Genomic DNA, 20,358 nt, shown 5'->3' with positions numbered 1-20,358 from the left:
CCATTAAAACCCTTCCTGTTTGGAATATTTAATTACATTTTTACATAATGCCCAAAAGAGGGCAGCAAAGAGCTGTAATCGTTTGACGGTCATTTGATTTGTGGTTTAAAATCTTACACAACCTTTAGATAAAGAATCAGAATGATTTTGTCCTTTGATGGAAAGCTCTTGGATTTCCTGTAGTCTCCAGAGTTAGATATTTTGTGCCAACAACAGCATCCTGTGTTTGTTTGTCTGGGAATTCTAGTGCCTGATTACAGTGTATATGAGAGATCATATCAGAGACTAAAACATACATGTATTTTACTCAATACTATTTTGTTCTTGAAAATTCCTATCAAGGTATGTATTGGAAGTGGGAATGTGTATAGTAAAAGCACAGTACTTAAAATCCAAGACAGTCTGAAATAGAGAATACATCATAACCTTTAAGGGGATATGTAGGCCTATATTCAGCTTCAGCTTTATCCGTAAAGATTAAAATGTAGAAAGTGCAAGGAACTCAGGGCTCTTTTTGATTAATCCTTGCAGTCTGCATGTTTCAGGACTTGATGTCAAGAAACTTCACTTCTTTCATGGCTCCAATCTGTCAGGGAGAGATAAACTACAAATGGTGCCAGTGTGGGTGGCTGCAGTGTTTTAGGAGCTGCCACTACCATAATAGATTCCAGTGGGTTGCGTTTTAAAAATAGATAGATAGAAAGACAGTAAGAGAGGGAGATTAGAGCTCATGATTATGACTTAATTCAAATCACATTTATTTGTATAACATTTTTCACAATAGGCCCTATACATATCGTTTCAAAGCAGCTTTACAGAAAATGCATGTCTACATTACAATTTAGAGTTATCTGTTACCAGAGGAGACTGTGTTCAAGTAATGCATTTCAGAAATGTATACAAATCACAGTTAGCTAACAATATATTAATTTTAGACAGAAACAGTGAGCTCATTGAAGTAATTATTACAAGTTGTGAACATAGCTATTACAATATATAGAAAAAATGTAGCATTGGTGCATGTTGTTGATTCAGAGTTTTGAGTCCTCTCGAGTCGTCTCTTCACAGGTGTTGGGTCATCTAAAGTCTTTAAGAAGGCTGGATCCAAACTGGATAGCGTACTCTCTATGCCAGGGGTCACCAAACTCGGTCCTGGAGGGCCGCTGTCCTGCAGAGTTTAGCTCCAACCATGTCCAACACACCTGCCTAAAAGTTTCTAGTATGCCTAGTGAGACCTTGATTATCTGGTTCAGGTGTGTTTAATTGGGATTGGAGCTAAACTCTGCAGGACAGCGGCCCTCCAGGACCGAGTAGGCTATTGACCCCTGGTCTATGGGCATCCTGATAAAACAGAAAATCAAATGGAATGGAATTAGCGTAGCTGCTGTTCATAACATTTCAAGCAAAGATAATCATGTGCATTTGATCTGATATAGCCAACTGGAGTACAAGGTTATGAGATGCATTACGTGAATGCTTGGCTAAAGAGATGTGTCTTTAATCTAGATTTAAATTGGGAGAGTCTGAGCCATGAAATTATCAGGAAGGCTTAGGAGCCAAATGTAAAAACGCTCTCCCTCCTTTAGTGGACTTAAGTACTACCAGAAGTCCAGAGTTTTGTGACCTTAAAGAGCATGATGTAGGGCAACAGAAGATTGGTAAAAAACACAGGACAGGAGCTAAACCGTTAAGGGCCTTATAGGTAACCTACTTTTTAATCGATGCAGTCCTTAATAATAGGCCCACAGAACTTAATATTGTCTGTCATTTCTTAAACATTTAAGATGGTTAGTTGATTTTCCCAAGTAGCCAAAATCAGTCACCAGACTAGTCTAACCAGGTCATCTAAGACCAGCAAACCATCTTAGACTGGTTTACAGGGTGGCATTCGTGGTAAGCAGAAAATAAGCATTCCTAATGCACATGGAAAGGTAGATGTGCCAATATGACAAACAGCAGGTGCTAGTGACCGGCTAGTGATATATATAATAATATATAAATAAATATATATATTTAAAGTTTATGTTTTTGTTTCATATTTCGAATAGCTGACTTTAATAGAAGTGGCCTAAACTACAAGAACAAGAGACCCGTTCAGTTTTGTTTCGTCGCGTCACTATAGCTTGAAGTAGCCTACGTGCGTCTCGAGAGGCGTTGCTTTAGCCTATATGTTTTTAAAGAAGAGATTTCCGCTTCCTGCTGTTGTTTTAAACGCTCTATTGATCACAACAAGCCGGAGAAGCACTGACCGCAGCAGCAACTGAGTGAAATCTCCAGTATGAATCCACCGCGAAGCGGAGGCGGGAACGTTAAGGCTCGTGCCATGAACGTGTCATCATCATTCAAAAAGATTACAGGCACGAGCGAGTGTCTAAACTGAGCGAGTCCAGTGGCAGCACACACAGATCCCGAGACTTCCTTCAGCATGTCGGAGCGTGGAGGTCTTCAGCAGCAGCAGCAGCGAGCGGGAGCTCCGTCTCCACACCTGCAGCATCTCAGGACGGTCACGATTTCTTCGGGTCGCCCGGTTCAGATGAACCTGTTCGCGACATGGGAGATTGACAGCTCATCTCCCAGCTGTGTGCCCAGGTACGCCGCTTCTCACTTACTAGTAGACATGCGCTTTTGTTGTTGTTGTTGTTGTTGTTGTTGTTGTTGTTGTACAGCAACCGATAGAGCTACTTTGTATCCAAGTAAACGGTTAATCCAGATCACGCTGCTGGAGATCACATGAAACAGTGGTTTCTTACTTTAGACAAGGGGGCTTTCAACTTAACACACCCAGTCCCAGAGACTCTGCAAAGCCGTTTTGTTACTAGTAGCCATGGCCTATTTTTAAAATTAGCCTAACGTACTATTGAGAAATTCTTTAAGTTCACTTGTAACTGTCATTAGATAGCCTAATAGTATTTAGTTTAATAGCACTATAGGCTATATTTAGTCAAGGCTCATTCATTAGATACTTGCCTTTTCTCCTAGTCACTATTCCAGTACGTTATTGCCTTGTTTTTACATTTTACCAGAAAGAAAGTTGTATTAGGCTACTTAACGGAGCCTATATACACTCATTTGTAATTCACTCTGGATAAAAGTGTCTGCTAAGTGAATAAATGTAAAATGTAATGTATGTTGAATATCAATGCAGCACAAAATCACTTCAAATTTATTATAATGTCATGAGATACTGTATATGAACCCCTAGGGCCCCGGGATGAAAACCCCTGGCTTTTGACAGTAGCAGATACTGACGGCTGATCTTTTTGCATTATGTTCTAACTTCTTCCTGTTAATAGTCATATAAAGTGTACTGAAACGTAAGCAGTCTGTTAAAATCAATACGTCCTATGTGGAGCCATCCTTAAATTTGTGGAGTGAAAATGTCATTCGAGGTTGTTGCCGCAGTGAAAACTAGTGCAAAAAGAGTTGTTTAAAAACAAAACAATGCATCTCATTTGTATAATGCTTGCCGTAAAATGGATGCATTTGCTGTATACTATATTCACCAATATTCAGCCTCATTACTATAAAGAGATTGTGATATGGAAATGGAGAGAGGGGAGAGGGGAGAAGGGAGAGGGGAGAGGGGAGAGGGGAGAGGGGGGGGGGGCGGGGGGTTGGGATTATTTATGCAGGGAGTGGAATAAAAAAAATGTCCATGAAGATGCAAAAAGGCCGACTGTAAAAGTGGCCAGCAGAGAAGAAAAGCAGAATTGGAGTGACAGACATCAAATTAAGAGTATTACTCAAGTTGATGTGAAATATGAAGAAATTTAAACCAGTCTATTTTCTATGACACTGCCTCCATAATGCTTTCAAAGGCTTTTGAGAGGCTTTTTCCATTCAAATACATCAGCACTGCTGAATGTAAACCCTAAAGGGATGATGTAGCATATTGTGCCATTAGAATCGTGCAGATGATCACTGCAAGGTGAGATGTGTTTCCCATTCTCCCCTCCTCTCCCAATTTCATTACCTCTGTGCTCTAGAGTTACACTCTAATGCGCAGGGACAGACTTGTAAGTGAATTAGACCCTTTCAATATAGTTCACTTTGAAGAGCGAATTGGGCTCAAGCTGCTATTATGTATTAATGTCTTTTCTTGATGTTGCTTTTAGGTAATGCAATGGCATTGAACGTCATCTGTAGCTTATAAATAAAAACAGATTGAAAGTAAATATATATAATTGTATTATACACAAATGTAGCTACTGGATTAAAATATACACAGCTCTGGAAAAAAAAAAAAAAAAGAGACCACTACAAAATTAGCAGTTTCTCTGGATTTTACTATATGTGGGTTTGTGTTTGAATAAAGTTAACATTTTTGTAGTAAACATTTTTTTAAGTAAAAAAATGGTCATTTAGAGCATTTATTTGCAGAAAAGGACAACTGGTCAAAATAACAAATATGATGCTATATGTTTTCAGACCTTGAATAATGCAAAGAAAAGGTGTTTATATTCACTTTTAAACACACGGTACAAATGTTTTAACTTAGGAAGAGTGTCAGAAATCAATATTTAGTGGAATAACCCTGATTTCCAATCGCAGCTTTTATGTGTCTTGGCATGCTCTCTACCAGTCTTTCACACTGCTATTGGGTGACTTTATGCCACTCCTGGCACACAAATTCAAGCAGCTTGGCTTTGTTTGATGGCTCGTGACATTGTGTCCTTCCTCTTGATCACATTCCAGAGGTTTTCACTGGGGTTCAGGTCTAGAGTTCGGGTTGGCATTGGCAGGTTCTTGATCTAGTGGTCTAGCTTTGAGTTGGGGAATATTGTCAGAGCAGAAGGAAGAAAGTTTTCTTCCAGGACAACCTTGTACGTGGCTTGAGTCACGCGTCCTTCACAAAGACGGATCTGCCTGATTCCAGACAGATTTCACAGTGGGTGCCAGACACGGTAGGTTGTAGGCGTCTCTAGGTCTCTGTCTAACCATTAGAGGACAAGTAGAGGAAGGTTATCCTGGAAGAAAAACTTGCTTCCTTTGGCTCTGATGATGTTCCCCAACTCAAAGAATGGTTTTCCCCCCAGCCAGGACAATGCTCCATGCCACACAGCTATAGGCAAATAAAGTTTTAAATATATATATATATTGACATTATTGTATTGCAATATTTTTAATGTTACTTTTATCTTAGTCTTCATATTGGTTTAGATACACATCTATGTAATTTCTTACAATGTTATGACAATGTTCTTCTCCTGTCATTCTGTAAAAATACAACCTGTCGAAGAAGCTGCATGAGCCAAGAGCCCGAGTGCTGTGTCACTCTAAGATTTATTACCTGAGTTTAATATCACCAATGCAGTGTTTTTGACTTCAGGCCAAAAACATCCCAGCACACCTTGTGGAGATGTATCAGAGGACAACCCAGTTTTTGGGACATTGCATTCCTTGTCTGTTACAAAATTGAGTTTACTTCAGATGTCCTGTGTCACGTGGAGTGGAGAAATTAACTTATTATTCCAGCATCCATTATTAGCTGTCCTTAGATGGCTAGCAGGATATTGAATCTCCAGTCATCTTTGTTTTCTGTACATGTATTTTATAGATTAATTGTTCATTTTTTGGCATGAAACTATTTGCCATCATTTACTCACCCTCATATTAATCAAACATGGATATTGGTAGTGAAGAACGTAAAGTAGAATGTTAAGGAATCACTTCTTAATTGACCGTTCTTAATTGCGTCAAGCTCAAAAAGGGACAAAAAAGGCTCAAAAGGGCATATTTTTGAGTTAGACGAACACATTAGTAAGTAGCTAGTCTACAAAACAGCATACGTGTGTAACTCCATGAGGGCGAGTAAATATCATTCCTTTAATTATATGAGGAGGCACATTTCGATTTGTAAGAGTGACATATATTAAAAACCATCATGGCACATCTCACTCACTGCACAAAAGGTCACAATTGTTGTGTAGAATTTTAGGTGAAATGCCAGCCAAAATTGCATCTGGGATTTAAGGCCAAAATGTCAACTGGTAAACTTGATAAGCCAGCTTGGGGACAGATTATTCATTCAGCTGCCATAGCAACTTGTCCTCTGAACAACGTGTGCATCTCTCTTGTTTTCTCTTGTAGACTTCTCAGTCTAACTCTTAAAAAATTAGTGATTTTGAAGGAGCTGGACAGGGATCTTACATCGGTGGTCATTGCAGTTAAACTTCAGGTAAAAAAGTTATTTTTTCTGGTTGGCAAAAAAATGCTTACTCTATGTTTAGGTAACTAATGATTGTAAATATCTCTTTAGGGCTCGAAACGCATTTTGCGGTCAAATGAAATCATGCTATCCTCTGCTGGCCTTACAGAGACTGATCTTCAGCTGACCTTCTCTCTTCAGGTTAGCTGTGTTTGAGTGCATTTTGGATGATATTAGTACTACATTGACATTTGCAAATTTAATATTATGGTTTTTTTTTGATGAAAGTGGAAGTCCTTTAGTGACTCTTCCCTTATGTTTAAATGAATTGGATTCAATTAGATTAATGTTCATTCTTCAGTGCTTTTTCCCTTCCATATTGGCTTTAGTACCCACACTTTTTGAAGAGAGATGCCAACAAGCTTCAGATTATGCTCCAGAGACGCAAGAGGTACAAGAATCGCACTATACTGGGCTATAAGACCCTCGCACTAGGACTGATAAATATGGCTGAGGTGAGGAACCGCAAAACCCTACAAATCCAGTTTGGCCACATTTTTGTGTGATTCTAGACTGCTTGTTTGAAAGAAGTCTCACATTTAAGCACAGATCTGAAAAATGCTTCTCAAAAAATGCCATATAAGCTGGAAGCTGCTGTAGGAGGGCGAAGAGAATGACTTTCTGTGCTTCAGTCTCAGTACTGAAACTTCTCACAAATGCACTAAAATCCACACAGGTCATTTTGTATCTGTAATTTAATGCCTAAATAAATGCCAAGACATTTGCATTTGCACTATGATTCAGTACATGACTAACTGCTGAAAGCACATCCACGTCATTTCACATTATTATTATTATTAGTATTATTCATTTCATACATTTCATATTAAAAAAAATCTCGAAATTAAACCAGAATAAAATGTTAAAACCCATATCTGTTATCAGCACGAAAGCAGGTCAAACAATATATTGATAATATTTTGCTGCAAACATATCTACATTTGAGCACCATAACTAATCTAACATTTTGTAGTTTATTTGCAGTGTAATCATTTAGCAGATTTGTAGTTCGTTCTCCTTCATGGCTTTTGTTCCCCCTGTCTGTAGGTGATGCAGCACCCTACAGAAGGTGCTCAAGTGTTGAGCCTGCACACGACGGTGAAGGACACACCGGTGCCCGTTGCTGAGATCAGGGTCTATTCTCTCTCCAGTCAGCCCATCGACCCAGAGGGACCAAAGTCCAAGCTATCCGGTGAGTTGCACATGTTGATCTCTGTATTTCAAATTGAACAAGCTAATGAGAAATGACAAAAAGAGGTCAAGGCTGCTCCTTTACTTTTGAGAACACTTTCTGCAAGTTCTTTAGCCAGGCCTGCTCTGGTTTAATCACTCGCATGCTTCCCGTTTTCTGGCTTTCAGATCGTTCACCAGACATTGATAATTACTCTGAGGAGGAGGAGGAAAGCTATTCGTCAGAGCAGGACGGCAGTGATGATCCGCTACAGGGGCAGGTGAGGCCTGTGAGATGGAACTGATTGATTTTGATGTACAGCCATCTTGCCTATTTCCGGTTTAGTGAATTACGACTGTGCTCAGAGCCTGAAATTAATCTGTTGAAGTCAGATCACTTAAGAAATGCACTGCATGGTCTTTGTAGAGAAAAAAGTGGTGTGAAGACCCTCTAGCCAAAGACAAAATATAGGAAGCAAAAATGGGTGATTAGTGTAATAGATAAGTTGAACCAAAAACAAAAATTCTGTCATCATTTACATATCTTTATGTAGTTTCAAACCTGTATGACTGTGAAACAAAAAAAAAGTTTTGAGGAATGTTCATGCTAGTGAGAAGTGGTTACCAGTTAGTGGTTACCAAGAAAATCCATTCATTCTCCAAACCGCGTATCCTCTAAAAAGTGTGTGTATGTACGTATATTAGGGCTGTTGGTTTAATGCATTAATTCAATAAATTGGTTCTCAATAAATAACGTAAATAAAATGATTTCGCACTTTTAAAGCACCCGGACCTACGTAGTTCATCTTATTTTTCATACAGTTGATTGGTGATGAACATGCAGGCCTAAAAAGATGGATAATAAATTCTAAATTGAATCAAATAAAATATTTATTTCTAAAGCTACTTTTTGTAATGTCTATTTGATCTCATTTAACACAATAATAACTTTAAATTATTATTAATTAGATTTATTAATTGGCACGTAATTACCATGAACTGTTATTGTATTCAAATACGTTTTAGGTGGTTTTAAAGCTTGATTTGTTGTTTTTGGGCAGTACCTCTACGACGACGAGGATGAACTGAGGAAAAAGAAACCTCGTCGTAAACTCCCCTCCACAGCCTCCATCACCAGAGCTAACGTAAGTGACGTAAGTGATCTGTCCAGAATTATAAAACAGACCCTTCAAGAACCAGACCAGCTTTCTCTGTCTCCATGTTGACTCAGGCTTTGTCAGGCTGAACAACTGCTCATTTCTCCCTGGGGCAACTGATGTTCTTTAGATGTAGCAGCGATTGCTATAGGAGCTGCTGCAATTCTTGCAATCACATGGAAACTCTTGGGATGGGGCTTCTGAGCACATTAACGTGATATCTGCTTCCTCCTCTCAGATGCCTTCAGAAGGCTGTTTTGTGTTCCTGTGTGCTTCGTCTACTAGCTGACAAGCCTTCGCCAGCGCTCTGTGCTTGTTGTGACAGCTTTTTTCCCCCCTTCTCTGCTTGCTGCTATTTTTGTTTCCTGCTGTTACTCAACCAGATACGTGGTTAATTTGTGTCTGTTTGCTATTGTTGCTTATGACTCCCCCGCTTTCTGTCTAACAAGGTGTTTGTGTTTTAAATCCAGCAACCCAACATCAAACAGAAGCTTATGGCATTGGTGAAATGGTTCAAAGTGTCTGATGAGGTAACTGCACCCTGTCTCTAAATTCACATGCTCTTTTGGTGAAGGTCTTTTCGCTTCTTTTTCCCACCAGGTTTTCTTTAAGAAATGTATTTGGAAATTTAGAACAGTACAAATCTTCATTAATGAGCAGTTAGGGGTGCATCTTTATAAAAATTCTGTCAGATACAGATAAGCTGGTCATTTTTTTCATGTAATGGCTAATAATCAATAAATAATAATAAACCAAAAAAAAAAAAACTTTTTTTAAGCGTTATTAGTGTTTTTTTTTTAAAGAGTACCATTTATGTGTATCAGATGATGTCAGATAAAGATATTCTAAAGGTAAAAATATGGTCATTTAAATAAATATCCAATATTCGCAGATTACCGATATGGTACCTATTTATCGTTCATCTCTATCAGTAATCGATGGGTAATATTATGAATGTAGGTGGGGTTCGGTTTGGATCATGTGTCCCAAGAGCAGATCCGGGATGTGGAAGAGGACCTGGATGAGCTCTATGACAGTCTTGAAATGTACAACCCCAGTGACAGCGGCCCAGACATGGAGGAGACGGACAGTATTATCAGCACCCCCAAACCCACACTCCGGTACATCATTCACTAGCTAACATTTACTATTATGGCACCCACTTTCAGATATCGATTTAGTCATTTTGCTTTGCATTAGATGTATTTGATTATACAATAGAGATAGCCAATAAATGTAGTGGTGTTGTTGCAAAAGATTCTGGTAGGCCTATATATTGTATATGAGAAGAAGCATGCACACGCAGCACATTCCACTCTCAAATGTAGAAAAAAACAGTTTTTTTCAGCCACATACTGAGTGGGCAAACTGCCTACATCTCAGCTTTCTTATTCTGACCCTGGGTTTTTGTGTGTGTGTATTTCAGTCCATTTTTTGAAGGCATGTCACAGTCCAGCTCTCAGACGGAGTTTGGTAGCTTGAATAGTAGGTGCAGCCGCAGCAAAGACAAGCTGAGTCATGTGAGTGTCCTTCAGAGAGAGAGAGACCTTATTTTAGCACTGCGATTGAACTTTACTTTGCTTTGCCTTATTATGGCGCTTGCCCACTACAGCGGCAAAACTCCGCTTAGTGCCGCTTATAACGCCTCTGCTCTGGGGGATGTCTGTAGCGAGTGTGTTTAATCTGGGGGGTTTTTCAACAGGGGCAATATAGTTATCAGAGATTCACACGATTACATTTGGAAATAGGCAAGCTTTGATTCCAAATGCCCCAAGTAAAGATATCCTGTCAATTTTGTAAACGTTTGAAAACCCAGCCAGTATAATTGTAATGAAAGCTTTCAAACTGCAATATTTAACATGCATGTAACAACTGCAAAGTGTAGAATGTGTAAAAAAAAAAGAAAAGATTTATGCACTAAATCCAGCATAAACTCCGGCACAACCTGCATATTTTTAAACGCTCAAGACTGACGTTACTACCTGAACCACACAGCGATTGGCTGCTGCCCGCATTTTTCCCTTGATATTTGCATAAAGTGGAGAACTGCCTAACCTTTTGACAGTATCGCCCACTCTTAACGCTTTCTCCCGTCCGCTTTCAATCCCACAATTCACCGCGTGAGCGTGAAGTTCAACTTCCATAGGAATTAATTTAAAAACGCTCTGCTCCGCTCTGCTCCGCTCGTTCCTCGACAGTGCACCATTACTGCTTTTCTTGTGTGTGTATATATATATATATATATATATATGTATATGTATATGTATAAATAATACTTATATGAGGTAAACCAAAACTATTTTGACTTCTAACCAGCTATTTTTGCAATTACTTTTAACCAACTGACATTAACTATATGAAAGTGTCCGAATACCTTGTATCTTAAATTTTATAACATGTTTTCCTTTTTTGAAATATTTAGCTGTTCTTTTTTCAATATACATGTCACTTGCTTAAATTTGTTGTCTAGTGTAATGATATTCACACAGTTTGAACTGTCTATATACATTTTGGGGCCACTGTATGTCTCATTTCTTTTAAATTCTCTCTTTCCTATGCCCATTCTTTCTCCTGAAGTGGAGCGAGCAGACTATATCTGGTCAATTCCAGCGTTCCCCCAGTGCGCAGCTGGATGAGGCGTTCTCAGAAATGGACACGCTGGTGAGCCTGATTGTGCCCTCTTCTCACTTTCTACCCCTCGCCTTCGGTTTGTAGTGAATCCACTTTTGTCCTCTGTGAGCCTGTGAACTAGTATTTATTGAGAAGGTTATCCTATAGGAACTCAATGAAGTAGAGGTGATAGCAGACGGGACTCCTAGCATCACTTTATCAGTGGCGGAGAGGCCCCGGACCCCACAGAGGAGCAATAGCACTAACATGCCATCTCCTAGGTTGGTATTTCACATTAAACCTGTATTTAAAGTGATGGTCCACCCAAAAATGAAAAAGTTGATAACCAAAACGAATCGGTTCCCATTGACTTTACATTGTATTTTTTTGTCTATACAATGGAAAAGGAACCAAAACTGTTCAGTTACCAACATTCTTATTTCTTAAAAATAGCTTATTTTGTGTTTCACAGAAGAAAGAAATTAAAACAGGTTTGGAACAAGACAAAGGTATGTAAATGAAGACAAATTTTAGTTTTTTTGTGTGGACTATCTCTGTAAGGGCTGTTCGCTATGAAGCATCAAATGATAGAAATGTGTCAACCGATAGAGATTTTTCCATACTAATTTGTGATAAGTTATGTAATCTTTTGGTTTTATTCCATCAAGTACCAACCAAAAAAAATTTATAATAATTTGAGATGGAGTACCTTATATAAACTAAAATAATATATAACAATTATTGACCTTAATATATAAACAAGTACTTGCCTTTCTTGCTAAATTAACTGCATTGTTAAATGTACTGTTACGACATGATATAAAATGACTCATACCATGAAATTGTGGGTAATACCAAAGTCCTTATATAAATTGTCTCTGGTAATACTGCCCACTCCTAATGTATTCTATGTACGTAGTTCCTTGTTCATTTAGACTTTTGTGCACATATTGAGAAAAAAAATGGAGTGGATAGTAAAGAAATAAAAGCAGCTGTGAAATTATCTCCAGGCTGGATGGCAATCATACCCCTAAACAGCGGCGAGGGACCCCTATGAAAGAGAGACAGCTGTCCAAACCGCTCAGCGAACGCACCAACAGCTCAGACAGTGAGAGATCACCCGAGCTCAGCCTCACCCCTCAGGTAACCACACACACACACACACACACACACACACACACACACACACACAGCTAGCACTTACAGCACTTAGCCAAAAACAGCTGCCTCACTTTTCTTAAGTTGCTCTGACTGAAGTTCAGCAGAATCAATAAACCCCCAAGGGCTATTTGCTCAGGAAATTGTGTGTTTGTGTGGATGTGAGAGGGCAAAGCAGAGAATATGGTGATGCATTTGGGCCGTGCATGAGGATTAGTGAGAGGGGGAAGTGGGTGTGTTGCTAGAGGAGAGAGAGAGAGGGCGAGAGAGAGTGGGCGATAATTCTCCTTATGTAACTCTGTACACATGATTCAACACCTAGTTCATATGGCGGTTCACTTTTGTGCAGAGGTGTCGAAACATACTCAAAGGCCATTGTGATGAAGTGTCATTTTTAATTCTCCCTGCATGATACATTCCACTTAAACGGTTATATTTTTGCTGCTGACCATCTCTGCTGCTTTTTATCAAATGTTTGTGAGAAACCATGCGGTCCATGAGACCGAAATAGCTGTTTCTGAGTCACCCACAATACGAGAGCTCTTAAAGGTGAAGTGTTTATTTTTTCGATGTCATTTTTCGAAGTACTTTCTCTTATCCCAGTTTAATGTCCAGAGATGATTGTAAGCATGCTATTCCTAAATTGATCTCCTGAAATGTGTTGGTTCAACATGTCAACTGATTTAGCCAATGGCATGGGCTTGGGGTAGGACTGTCTAAGAAGGGGGGGATTGGGTGCATTCATTTCACGCATTTGTGATTGCTTTTGAATGCGTGCTCACTTTTCACTTTTGTGAATTTGCGAGTTAAGCGGGGAGGGGTGGGAGGGGGTGTTACAGTAACTAGTTTGGCTCCGGACCTGGACTGTGTTTGATAAACAGTGGAAGACACAAGCTGTTGGGTGTGTTTTTGCGCTGGCACAAGACATTAGTAAATCTGGCCCTATGAATGTTATTTCTACAGTAACGGTAATATTTATCTGATACAAAAACAATCTCAGGATCTCAATTAGAAATACAATTTAAACTTTAAAAGATACATTAATTTCAAAAGCATTTATTCTGAACAATAGTTTCAGAACGTTCACCATTTATTTGATTAAAATGTAACATAACAAACAGTAATATTGTGAAATATTATAATAATTTAAAGCAACTGTTTTCTATTTTAATCTATTGTAAAATGTAATTTATTCCTGTGATGGCAAAGCTGAATTTTCAGCATCATTACTCCAGTCTTCAGTGTCACATGATCCTTCAGAAATCATTCTAATATGCTGATTTGCTGCTCAATAAACATTTCTTGTTGTTATTATTATCATCGGCAATATTAAAAACAGTTGAGCTGCATAATTTTTTTGTGGAATCCACAATTCCATTCGATTCTTTGATGAATAGAATGTTAAAAAGAACAGCATTTATCTGAAATCAAAATCTTTTGTAACAATGTAAAAGTATTTACTGTCATTTGATCAATTTCCTTACCCAAACTTTTGAACAGTGGTGCACATTTAGATTGAATAAAACTAATAAAATAAGTAAAACATTAAATAACTGAGGCAAAAACTGTGATAGTTAGCAGTAAAATATGCCTTGCAATAATGAACCAAATGAGTCAACGAATCGTTTATTTGCGTTCATGACCTTTACAAAAGAACACAAAAAAAGACTTTCCAATGCTTATTTCCTCGCTTGGATGTAGAACTGACATTACATTTTATTCCTTAAAAGCTACATTAATAAAGCAGCTTTGCTGCTGTCACTTTTCTGTGAAGGTGTGATGTTAGATACTCTCTAACACCAGAAGTTATACACTGCATCTTAAAATGCTAGTCTGAGAAAATGTTTTCAGTCACACTTCTCTTTGCAGATGCCGAGGAAGATAGTATATGACCAGCTCAACCAGATTCTGCTGTCTGACAGCACCCTTCCTGACAGCCTTATCTTGGTGAACGGCAGCGATTGGCAAGGACATGTAAATACCATTCCACTTCACTTCCTGTGTGCCTGTATCTGACCACCCTGCACACAACTTCGCCATTCTCTTGTGTTCAATTGATAACTGCTTTCATCTAAAAGTTGAACCTCTGTAAATATGTTTTATCAGTGCATATTGATGTTTTTATCCATTTTGAAGTAGAGAACTCTGTGTGTGTGCAGTATGTGGCTGAGCTGCTGCAGGCCCAGAAGCTGCCGGTGGTCTGCACCTGCTCAGGATCAGAAATCCAGGCCGTCCTTTCCGCCCTGCTCACACGCATACAGAAATTGTGAGTGTAACTGTGGTGGAGTCAGTGAGAATAAACACAAATGTGAAACGACATGGTTTGTAGCGTTGCCTGGCTGTCGGATCTCATGATGTTAATATTCATGGTTGTCAATATGAATCACATAGTTGATCAAAGATTTAAGCATACTAACAGCATGTGCTTCTACCAGTTCCTGTGTCTGCAGTGTGGTGCATATCGTTCCTTCTTTATTCTCACAGCTGCAACTGTAACTCCATCATGCCCAAACCGGTGAAGGTTGTGGCGGTTGGAGGTCAGAGCTATTTAGGAGCCGTCTTGAGATTCTTTGTCTCTCAGCTCGCCAACAAGATGTCTGACTGGCTCAGCCACATGAAGTTCCTTGTGGTGCCTTTAGGTGCATATAGATAACCTCTAAACACAATGATATTTCACATAACAACTGCAAAAGCTTTAAAAAAAAGAAGAAAAAAAAAGAGTCATGTGAGTGTCTCCACAGGCTCTCACCCCGTGGCCAAACACCTGGGTTCTCTGGACAATCGCTACAGTTCTTCCTTCCTGGACAGCTCATGGAGAGAGTTTTTCAGCCGCCCAGAGCCTCCCCAGACTGGTAAGTAATGCATTTGTTTAACCCCAGTACGGTTCTTTATTTTTCATGTTTATTCTCGGAGTGCAATGCCCCATTTCTCTTTTCTGTGCCCATTGAGATGTATTATATTGACGATTGTCCATAGGATTTGTTCTTGTATCTCTTCAGCTTCTTCCTCTGCTGACTTCGTGGATGTGACTGGACGGATTCTACAATACATTAACGGATCTGCAGTTACTCATCAGCTCCCCATTGCTGAGGCCATGCTGACCTGCAAACAAAAGATGTGAGTGAGAGGATTTCTATCACCTCATCATTTCAAATATTTGGTATTATATTTTATTTGATGTTTTTTCCCTCCCACTATTTTAGGCAAGATGAAGATTCCTACCAAAATTTTGTTCCTTTTGTGGGTGTGAGTACATGTTTAGTTGATGTTACACTAGCATTTAAAAGTTTGTGGTCGGTATCAAATTTTATTTGAAAGAAGTCTCACCAAGGTCTCTTTGATTTATAGAAAGTTCAAAAGAAAAACATTTACTTTTGTAACATTATAAATGCAAAGTATTAATTTATTTAAAAAGACTGTTTAACAACACTAGTGTCTTAATTTTCAATGATGGATGGATTTATATTTCCTTTTTTCTTGCAACAGGTGGTTAAGGTAGAGCGATTGGTAGAGCGCAGCCCAGGATCCTCAGGTTTGTCTTTTTTTTTTGCGTCTGTCCACATAAATTCACCAGTAATATTGTATTACCATTAGGGTTGGGAACAAAGAACCAGACACTGCAACCAGTGTAGTTTGATTCCTCAACAAGTGACTCTTATGAGCTGGTTCGTTCTTAGCGAATCAAAAACATACAATGGAACCAGTGTGGTCTGACTCCCAAATGAAGGATTCTGAGTTGGTTCTTTTTACTAAACATGCAACTTACCACTAAAGTTAAAGATACACATTTTGAGTTTTATCAAGAGTATTGATAGGACAAATTAATTTAATCACATTTTTATGGTTTAATGTATAGTTTAACCTTCATTAGATTGGCCCGTTATTAATTGCAGCAATCATTTATATTTCTTTTCGAAATGATCTTGCAATGAATTTGCATTTTCCCATTATTGTAGTTTTCCCCCCAAATGTTTACTTGACTCTTTGCAGGTGGAGATTGTGAGGAAGGTTTGGCTTTGAGCTTGGCTGTTCCCTCGATGTCTCCACCTGCTCATGTATCTCCCACTGGGATGATGAAAGATTCTGCAACGCCTCCTCCATCACCCTCTCTAAGCGGTGGTCTGGCTGCTCTAGGGTTTGTGTACAATATTGTACAGAAATCTGCACCGCTTTGCTGTTTCTCACATTGCTATGGCTTACATCTGTTAAAAATGCTAATCTGGTCAAACTGATTCTGTTATCCAGGAGCCCCAGCATGTCTCATGGCGTGGATGCGATTGGGCTGCAGGTGGATTACTGGGTGTCTGCCGGGGTTGAGAAGCGCAAAGACGGAGAGCAGAGAGACAGTAAAAAGACTTTGAGGTGTGCGTTCAGATCCTTGCAGGTTAGCCGACTGCCCGGTTTCGGCAACATTGAGCTCCAGACTGGCTCTAACACCATGTCCATGACTGTGGTGACCAAGGAGAAGAACAAGAAAGGTGAGATTGTTCATTGAATTTACAGAAAATGCACATTGGTCCTTTTGCTAAAGCGACTATTCTTTTTTTTTGCAGTGCTACTATTGTTGATAGTCTCCATATTTATCCATATCCACACGTAACTATATTTACTCATTTTGCTTGTCTTCAGTCCCAACCATCTTCCTAGGGAAGAAGCCGAAAGAGAGAGACACAGAGTCAAAGAGTCAGATCATTGAAGGCATCACCAGACTCATCTGCTCTGCCAAGAATCAACAAACCAGTCTAAGAGGTACTTGCCCGTTTACTTTTGCAATAACCCAGCAAACATTGGTCCGATGGCAACTTTGTGGCCCTGGCCACAAATAGTCGCTGTAGGACGGCATAAATCGGTAAAAATATGTAACACAGAACATATAATGTCAAAGATGTCCGTTCAACTTTTATTTTGGAACAATTTTTCAACCACGACGGGACGTGTCAGAGGGACGTCTTTTCAACATTCATTAAACGTCCAGATGTTTGCCGGGAATGTGTCTAAGACCGCATTTACTTTATATGGTTCAAGTGACCACATTTTTTTCCTCCCATGTGGCACAGATTAGATTTGAAACACGAAGGTGTAAGCAAGAAAAAAAGCACATGGTTTCCAATATTCTCAGATCGGTTTCAGGCCTCATTCATATGTGGACATAAATCTGAATCAGATACATGAAGATGCATCTGCCATGTAAGTGGACAGATCAGATATTCTCCTGTAAATACGAGTTTTACGTCATTTGATAAAATAAAAAAAGTGGCGATAGCAAATCAGGTGGACACTAACTGCGATCACATGAATCTTTTTTTTGTTTTGCTGACCCTTTAAAGATGGTGCAGAATGCAAAAGCTCGTAGCATCATTTTGTCTGTCTATTGCAAATCACACCATTTTTACTCCCTTCTCGGCCTAAGCTTTTCCGTGTCAGTACATCTACCTTGGGCTGTTTCGCCGAGTGAATTTAACCAAATATACCAAATTTATGGGGTCAGTGGTAAGTTTAAGAAGCTGTCATTGGAAAAACCCATTGTGATATGACCACTAACCTGAACATTAATGTCTATAATGTCTATAAAGCTTGGCCCTGAAAGTCCTGAGACCATTCGCAAAATGCTTATGGTTTGCATTTTCCTAATTGAATATTCAGAATATTATCATATTTTATATGATTGAGAAGTTAAATTAAAAAATGTACATTCATGAATTTTAGAATGTCTTCATATTTGCTTTGTCTACACGATCAATGTCACACATTTGCTTATTTTAACAGTGACCTTTAATAATGCAGGTAATGCTATAATAATGCTATAATAATAATGCTGTAATAATCTTAAATATTTCATATTCATTTTGTCACAAGCTGTCTTTTGTTTTAACAGGCAAAATTCAGGTTTAAATGAGCTTTTAAAGGAACACGCCGACTTTTTGGGACTTAATCTTATTCACCGTATCCCCCAGAGTTAGATAAGTCCATACATACCCTTTTCATTTCCACGCGTGCCGTAACTCTGTCTGACGCACACACCGCTAGCCTAGCTTAGCACAAAGACTGGAGGTAAACGGCTTCAGCTAGCATACTGCTCCCAATAATTGACAAAATAACTATTATTATTATTATAGTATATTATTATTATTATATTATTATTGGGAGCAGTATGCTAGCTAGAACCGTTTACCTCCAGTCTTTGTGCTAAGCTAGGCTAGCGGTGTGTGCGTCAGACAGAGTTACGGCACGCACAGAGATGAAAAGGGTATGTATAGAATTATCTAACTCTGGGGTATATGCTGAATAAGCTAAAGTCCCCAAAAGTCGGCGTGTTCCTATAAATGTCTCAGACATTTGGACCCTCTGTTTGTTAACGCACTTTACTCACGAGATGGATGTGTTTCATGTTTCAGTGTCTGTAGATGGGATGGAGTGGAATGATGTGAAGTTCTTCCAGCTGGCGTCTCAGTGGCCCACTCATGTGAAGTACATTCCTGTGGGGCTGTTTGGGTACAACAAACCATCTTCCTAGTGACCTCTGGCTTGGGAAATAACATGGTAAAGTTTGCTGACCCTGCTTGTTTTAGCCTTCAGATGGAATAGAGGGCTAATTGTTCATGAGCGGTCATGCTTCCTGAGATACACGAGAGATACTTGAGCCATAGTGGGAGCTCTTGAAATTCTCATCGCTGAGCAGTGGGTTTATTTGACCTATAGAGGGCCAGTGGAGACAGAAAAAGACTTGAGGATGGATCATCAGGGGGTTGAGATATTATTTATGAACCTTTTCTAACAGTGTTTTTGTCTGCTGTGCGATTCATGACGCAATAATATCCCAATATTGTATTGAGTTTATATTTAAATGGTACTTGATGTTAGTGATTTGAAGTCCTCAGATTTATTATTTGTAACTTTTAATGTACAACTTTAATGTGATTAGTGCGAATTCACCTGACTGAATCTGACATTCAAAGCTTCTCAACCTTTACTTTATTAAAGGATATTTTTGTCTATGTATGAGATATTCTACTGTATAAAATATATATTTGCTGCTTATGTAATTTTATCTATATGTATGTAGTAATCAAAGCATGTTTGTATATGTGCTTACATCAGGGTTTGTCTAAGCTGCTATGGGCACCTAATCCATTCCACTGTGGTTTCGGAGTTTAATCTCTTTGTTGCTATTCATTTATTAATCTGCTACCATTACTAAAGGTAATCACTGATGGCATTTGTTATGCCTTCCACAACAAATACAGATTATTTGTGATAAGTAATAATAAGGGTAAACGTTATATGGTTTATTTTGTACATTCTAAGTGACCTGAGACCACGTTTGAAAATTGTGAACCATTATTGCCTTTCTAAATCTGTTGTACACAACCTACAGTAGTTAGTTTGCATGGTGCAGTATATTGATCAGTATGGTTGCCGTACACGTGGTTATTTTGATAACACACTCTACATGTGAAAAGTCAGTATTGTATATTTTGGTCTATAAAGCTTGGTATTTTGACATTTGCAATGAACTGCAGAAGTAATAAATCTATTGTAACTGCAATCTCTCTGTTTCAGTTTACTTTCAGTTTGAATGCTGAAAATGTTGTGTTGTCTGTAAGAAGGGGACTCAACTAAAGATCATCATTTAAAAAGTGTAATATAGATTAATTACTAATTGTAGTCAGTTACTGATTCCAAATTACATGACAAAAATTGTAGTTAGTAATGTAATCTAGATTACTCATTTTAGGTCATGTATTCTGACTACTTCTTAGATTACTTTTGACCTTTTATCACATTGATTTGAATAGGATAATCTTGTACCACTGTGAAAATTCAAAATACAAAGAGAAACAAGATATTCTGTTCTTTGGTATCAACAACATGAAGTACACTACGTCAGGGTTTCCCAGACTGGAGTTCATGATGAACGGCAGGGGGTTCGTGAGAACCGTGAACTTAACTTTTTCCTGTTTTTTATTATTATTATTGACTTAATTTTTTATATTGACCTAACTTATTAACTTGAAATCTAAGGGCTTACTTCAAGTAAATATATTAGAGCAAAGA

General features: G+C 38.6%; 1 protein-coding gene across 4 annotated transcripts; it reads left to right on the top strand.

Annotated features, from left to right (window-relative positions):
• Positions 1-2,201: 2,201 nt before the first annotated feature.
• On the top strand, positions 2,202-19,847 carry pacs1a (phosphofurin acidic cluster sorting protein 1a). Of its 4 annotated transcripts, none has more exons than XM_079586953.1 (24): positions 2,202-2,589; positions 6,091-6,178; positions 6,260-6,349; positions 6,538-6,663; positions 7,256-7,400; positions 7,568-7,659; positions 8,440-8,523; positions 9,006-9,065; positions 9,496-9,656; positions 9,962-10,055; positions 11,113-11,196; positions 11,314-11,426; positions 12,156-12,288; positions 14,173-14,277; positions 14,463-14,569; positions 14,788-14,942; positions 15,045-15,155; positions 15,303-15,420; positions 15,507-15,549; positions 15,790-15,835; positions 16,294-16,438; positions 16,549-16,781; positions 16,933-17,052; positions 18,699-19,847. In XM_079586953.1, exons 1-24 carry the CDS (start codon positions 2,426-2,428, stop codon positions 18,815-18,817), a joined length of 2,736 nt encoding a protein of 911 aa, XP_079443079.1. In that variant the 5' UTR covers positions 2,202-2,425; the 3' UTR covers positions 18,818-19,847. The 4 variants fall into 4 exon arrangements, with proteins under 4 accessions (XP_079443079.1, XP_079443078.1, XP_079443081.1 ...); XM_079586952.1 differs by having other exon boundaries at positions 2,226-2,589; positions 8,440-8,532; XM_079586955.1 differs by lacking the exon at positions 9,006-9,065 and having other exon boundaries at positions 2,226-2,589.
• Positions 19,848-20,358: the final 511 nt, after the last annotated feature.

Source organism: Phoxinus phoxinus (assembly GCF_949152265.1).
Source record: "Phoxinus phoxinus genome assembly, chromosome: 17".
NCBI classification, from domain to species: Eukaryota; Metazoa; Chordata; class Actinopteri; order Cypriniformes; family Leuciscidae; genus Phoxinus; species Phoxinus phoxinus.
The sequence above is the reverse complement of the archived record's forward strand: the minus strand, read 5'-3'. Positions and strand labels throughout refer to the sequence as shown.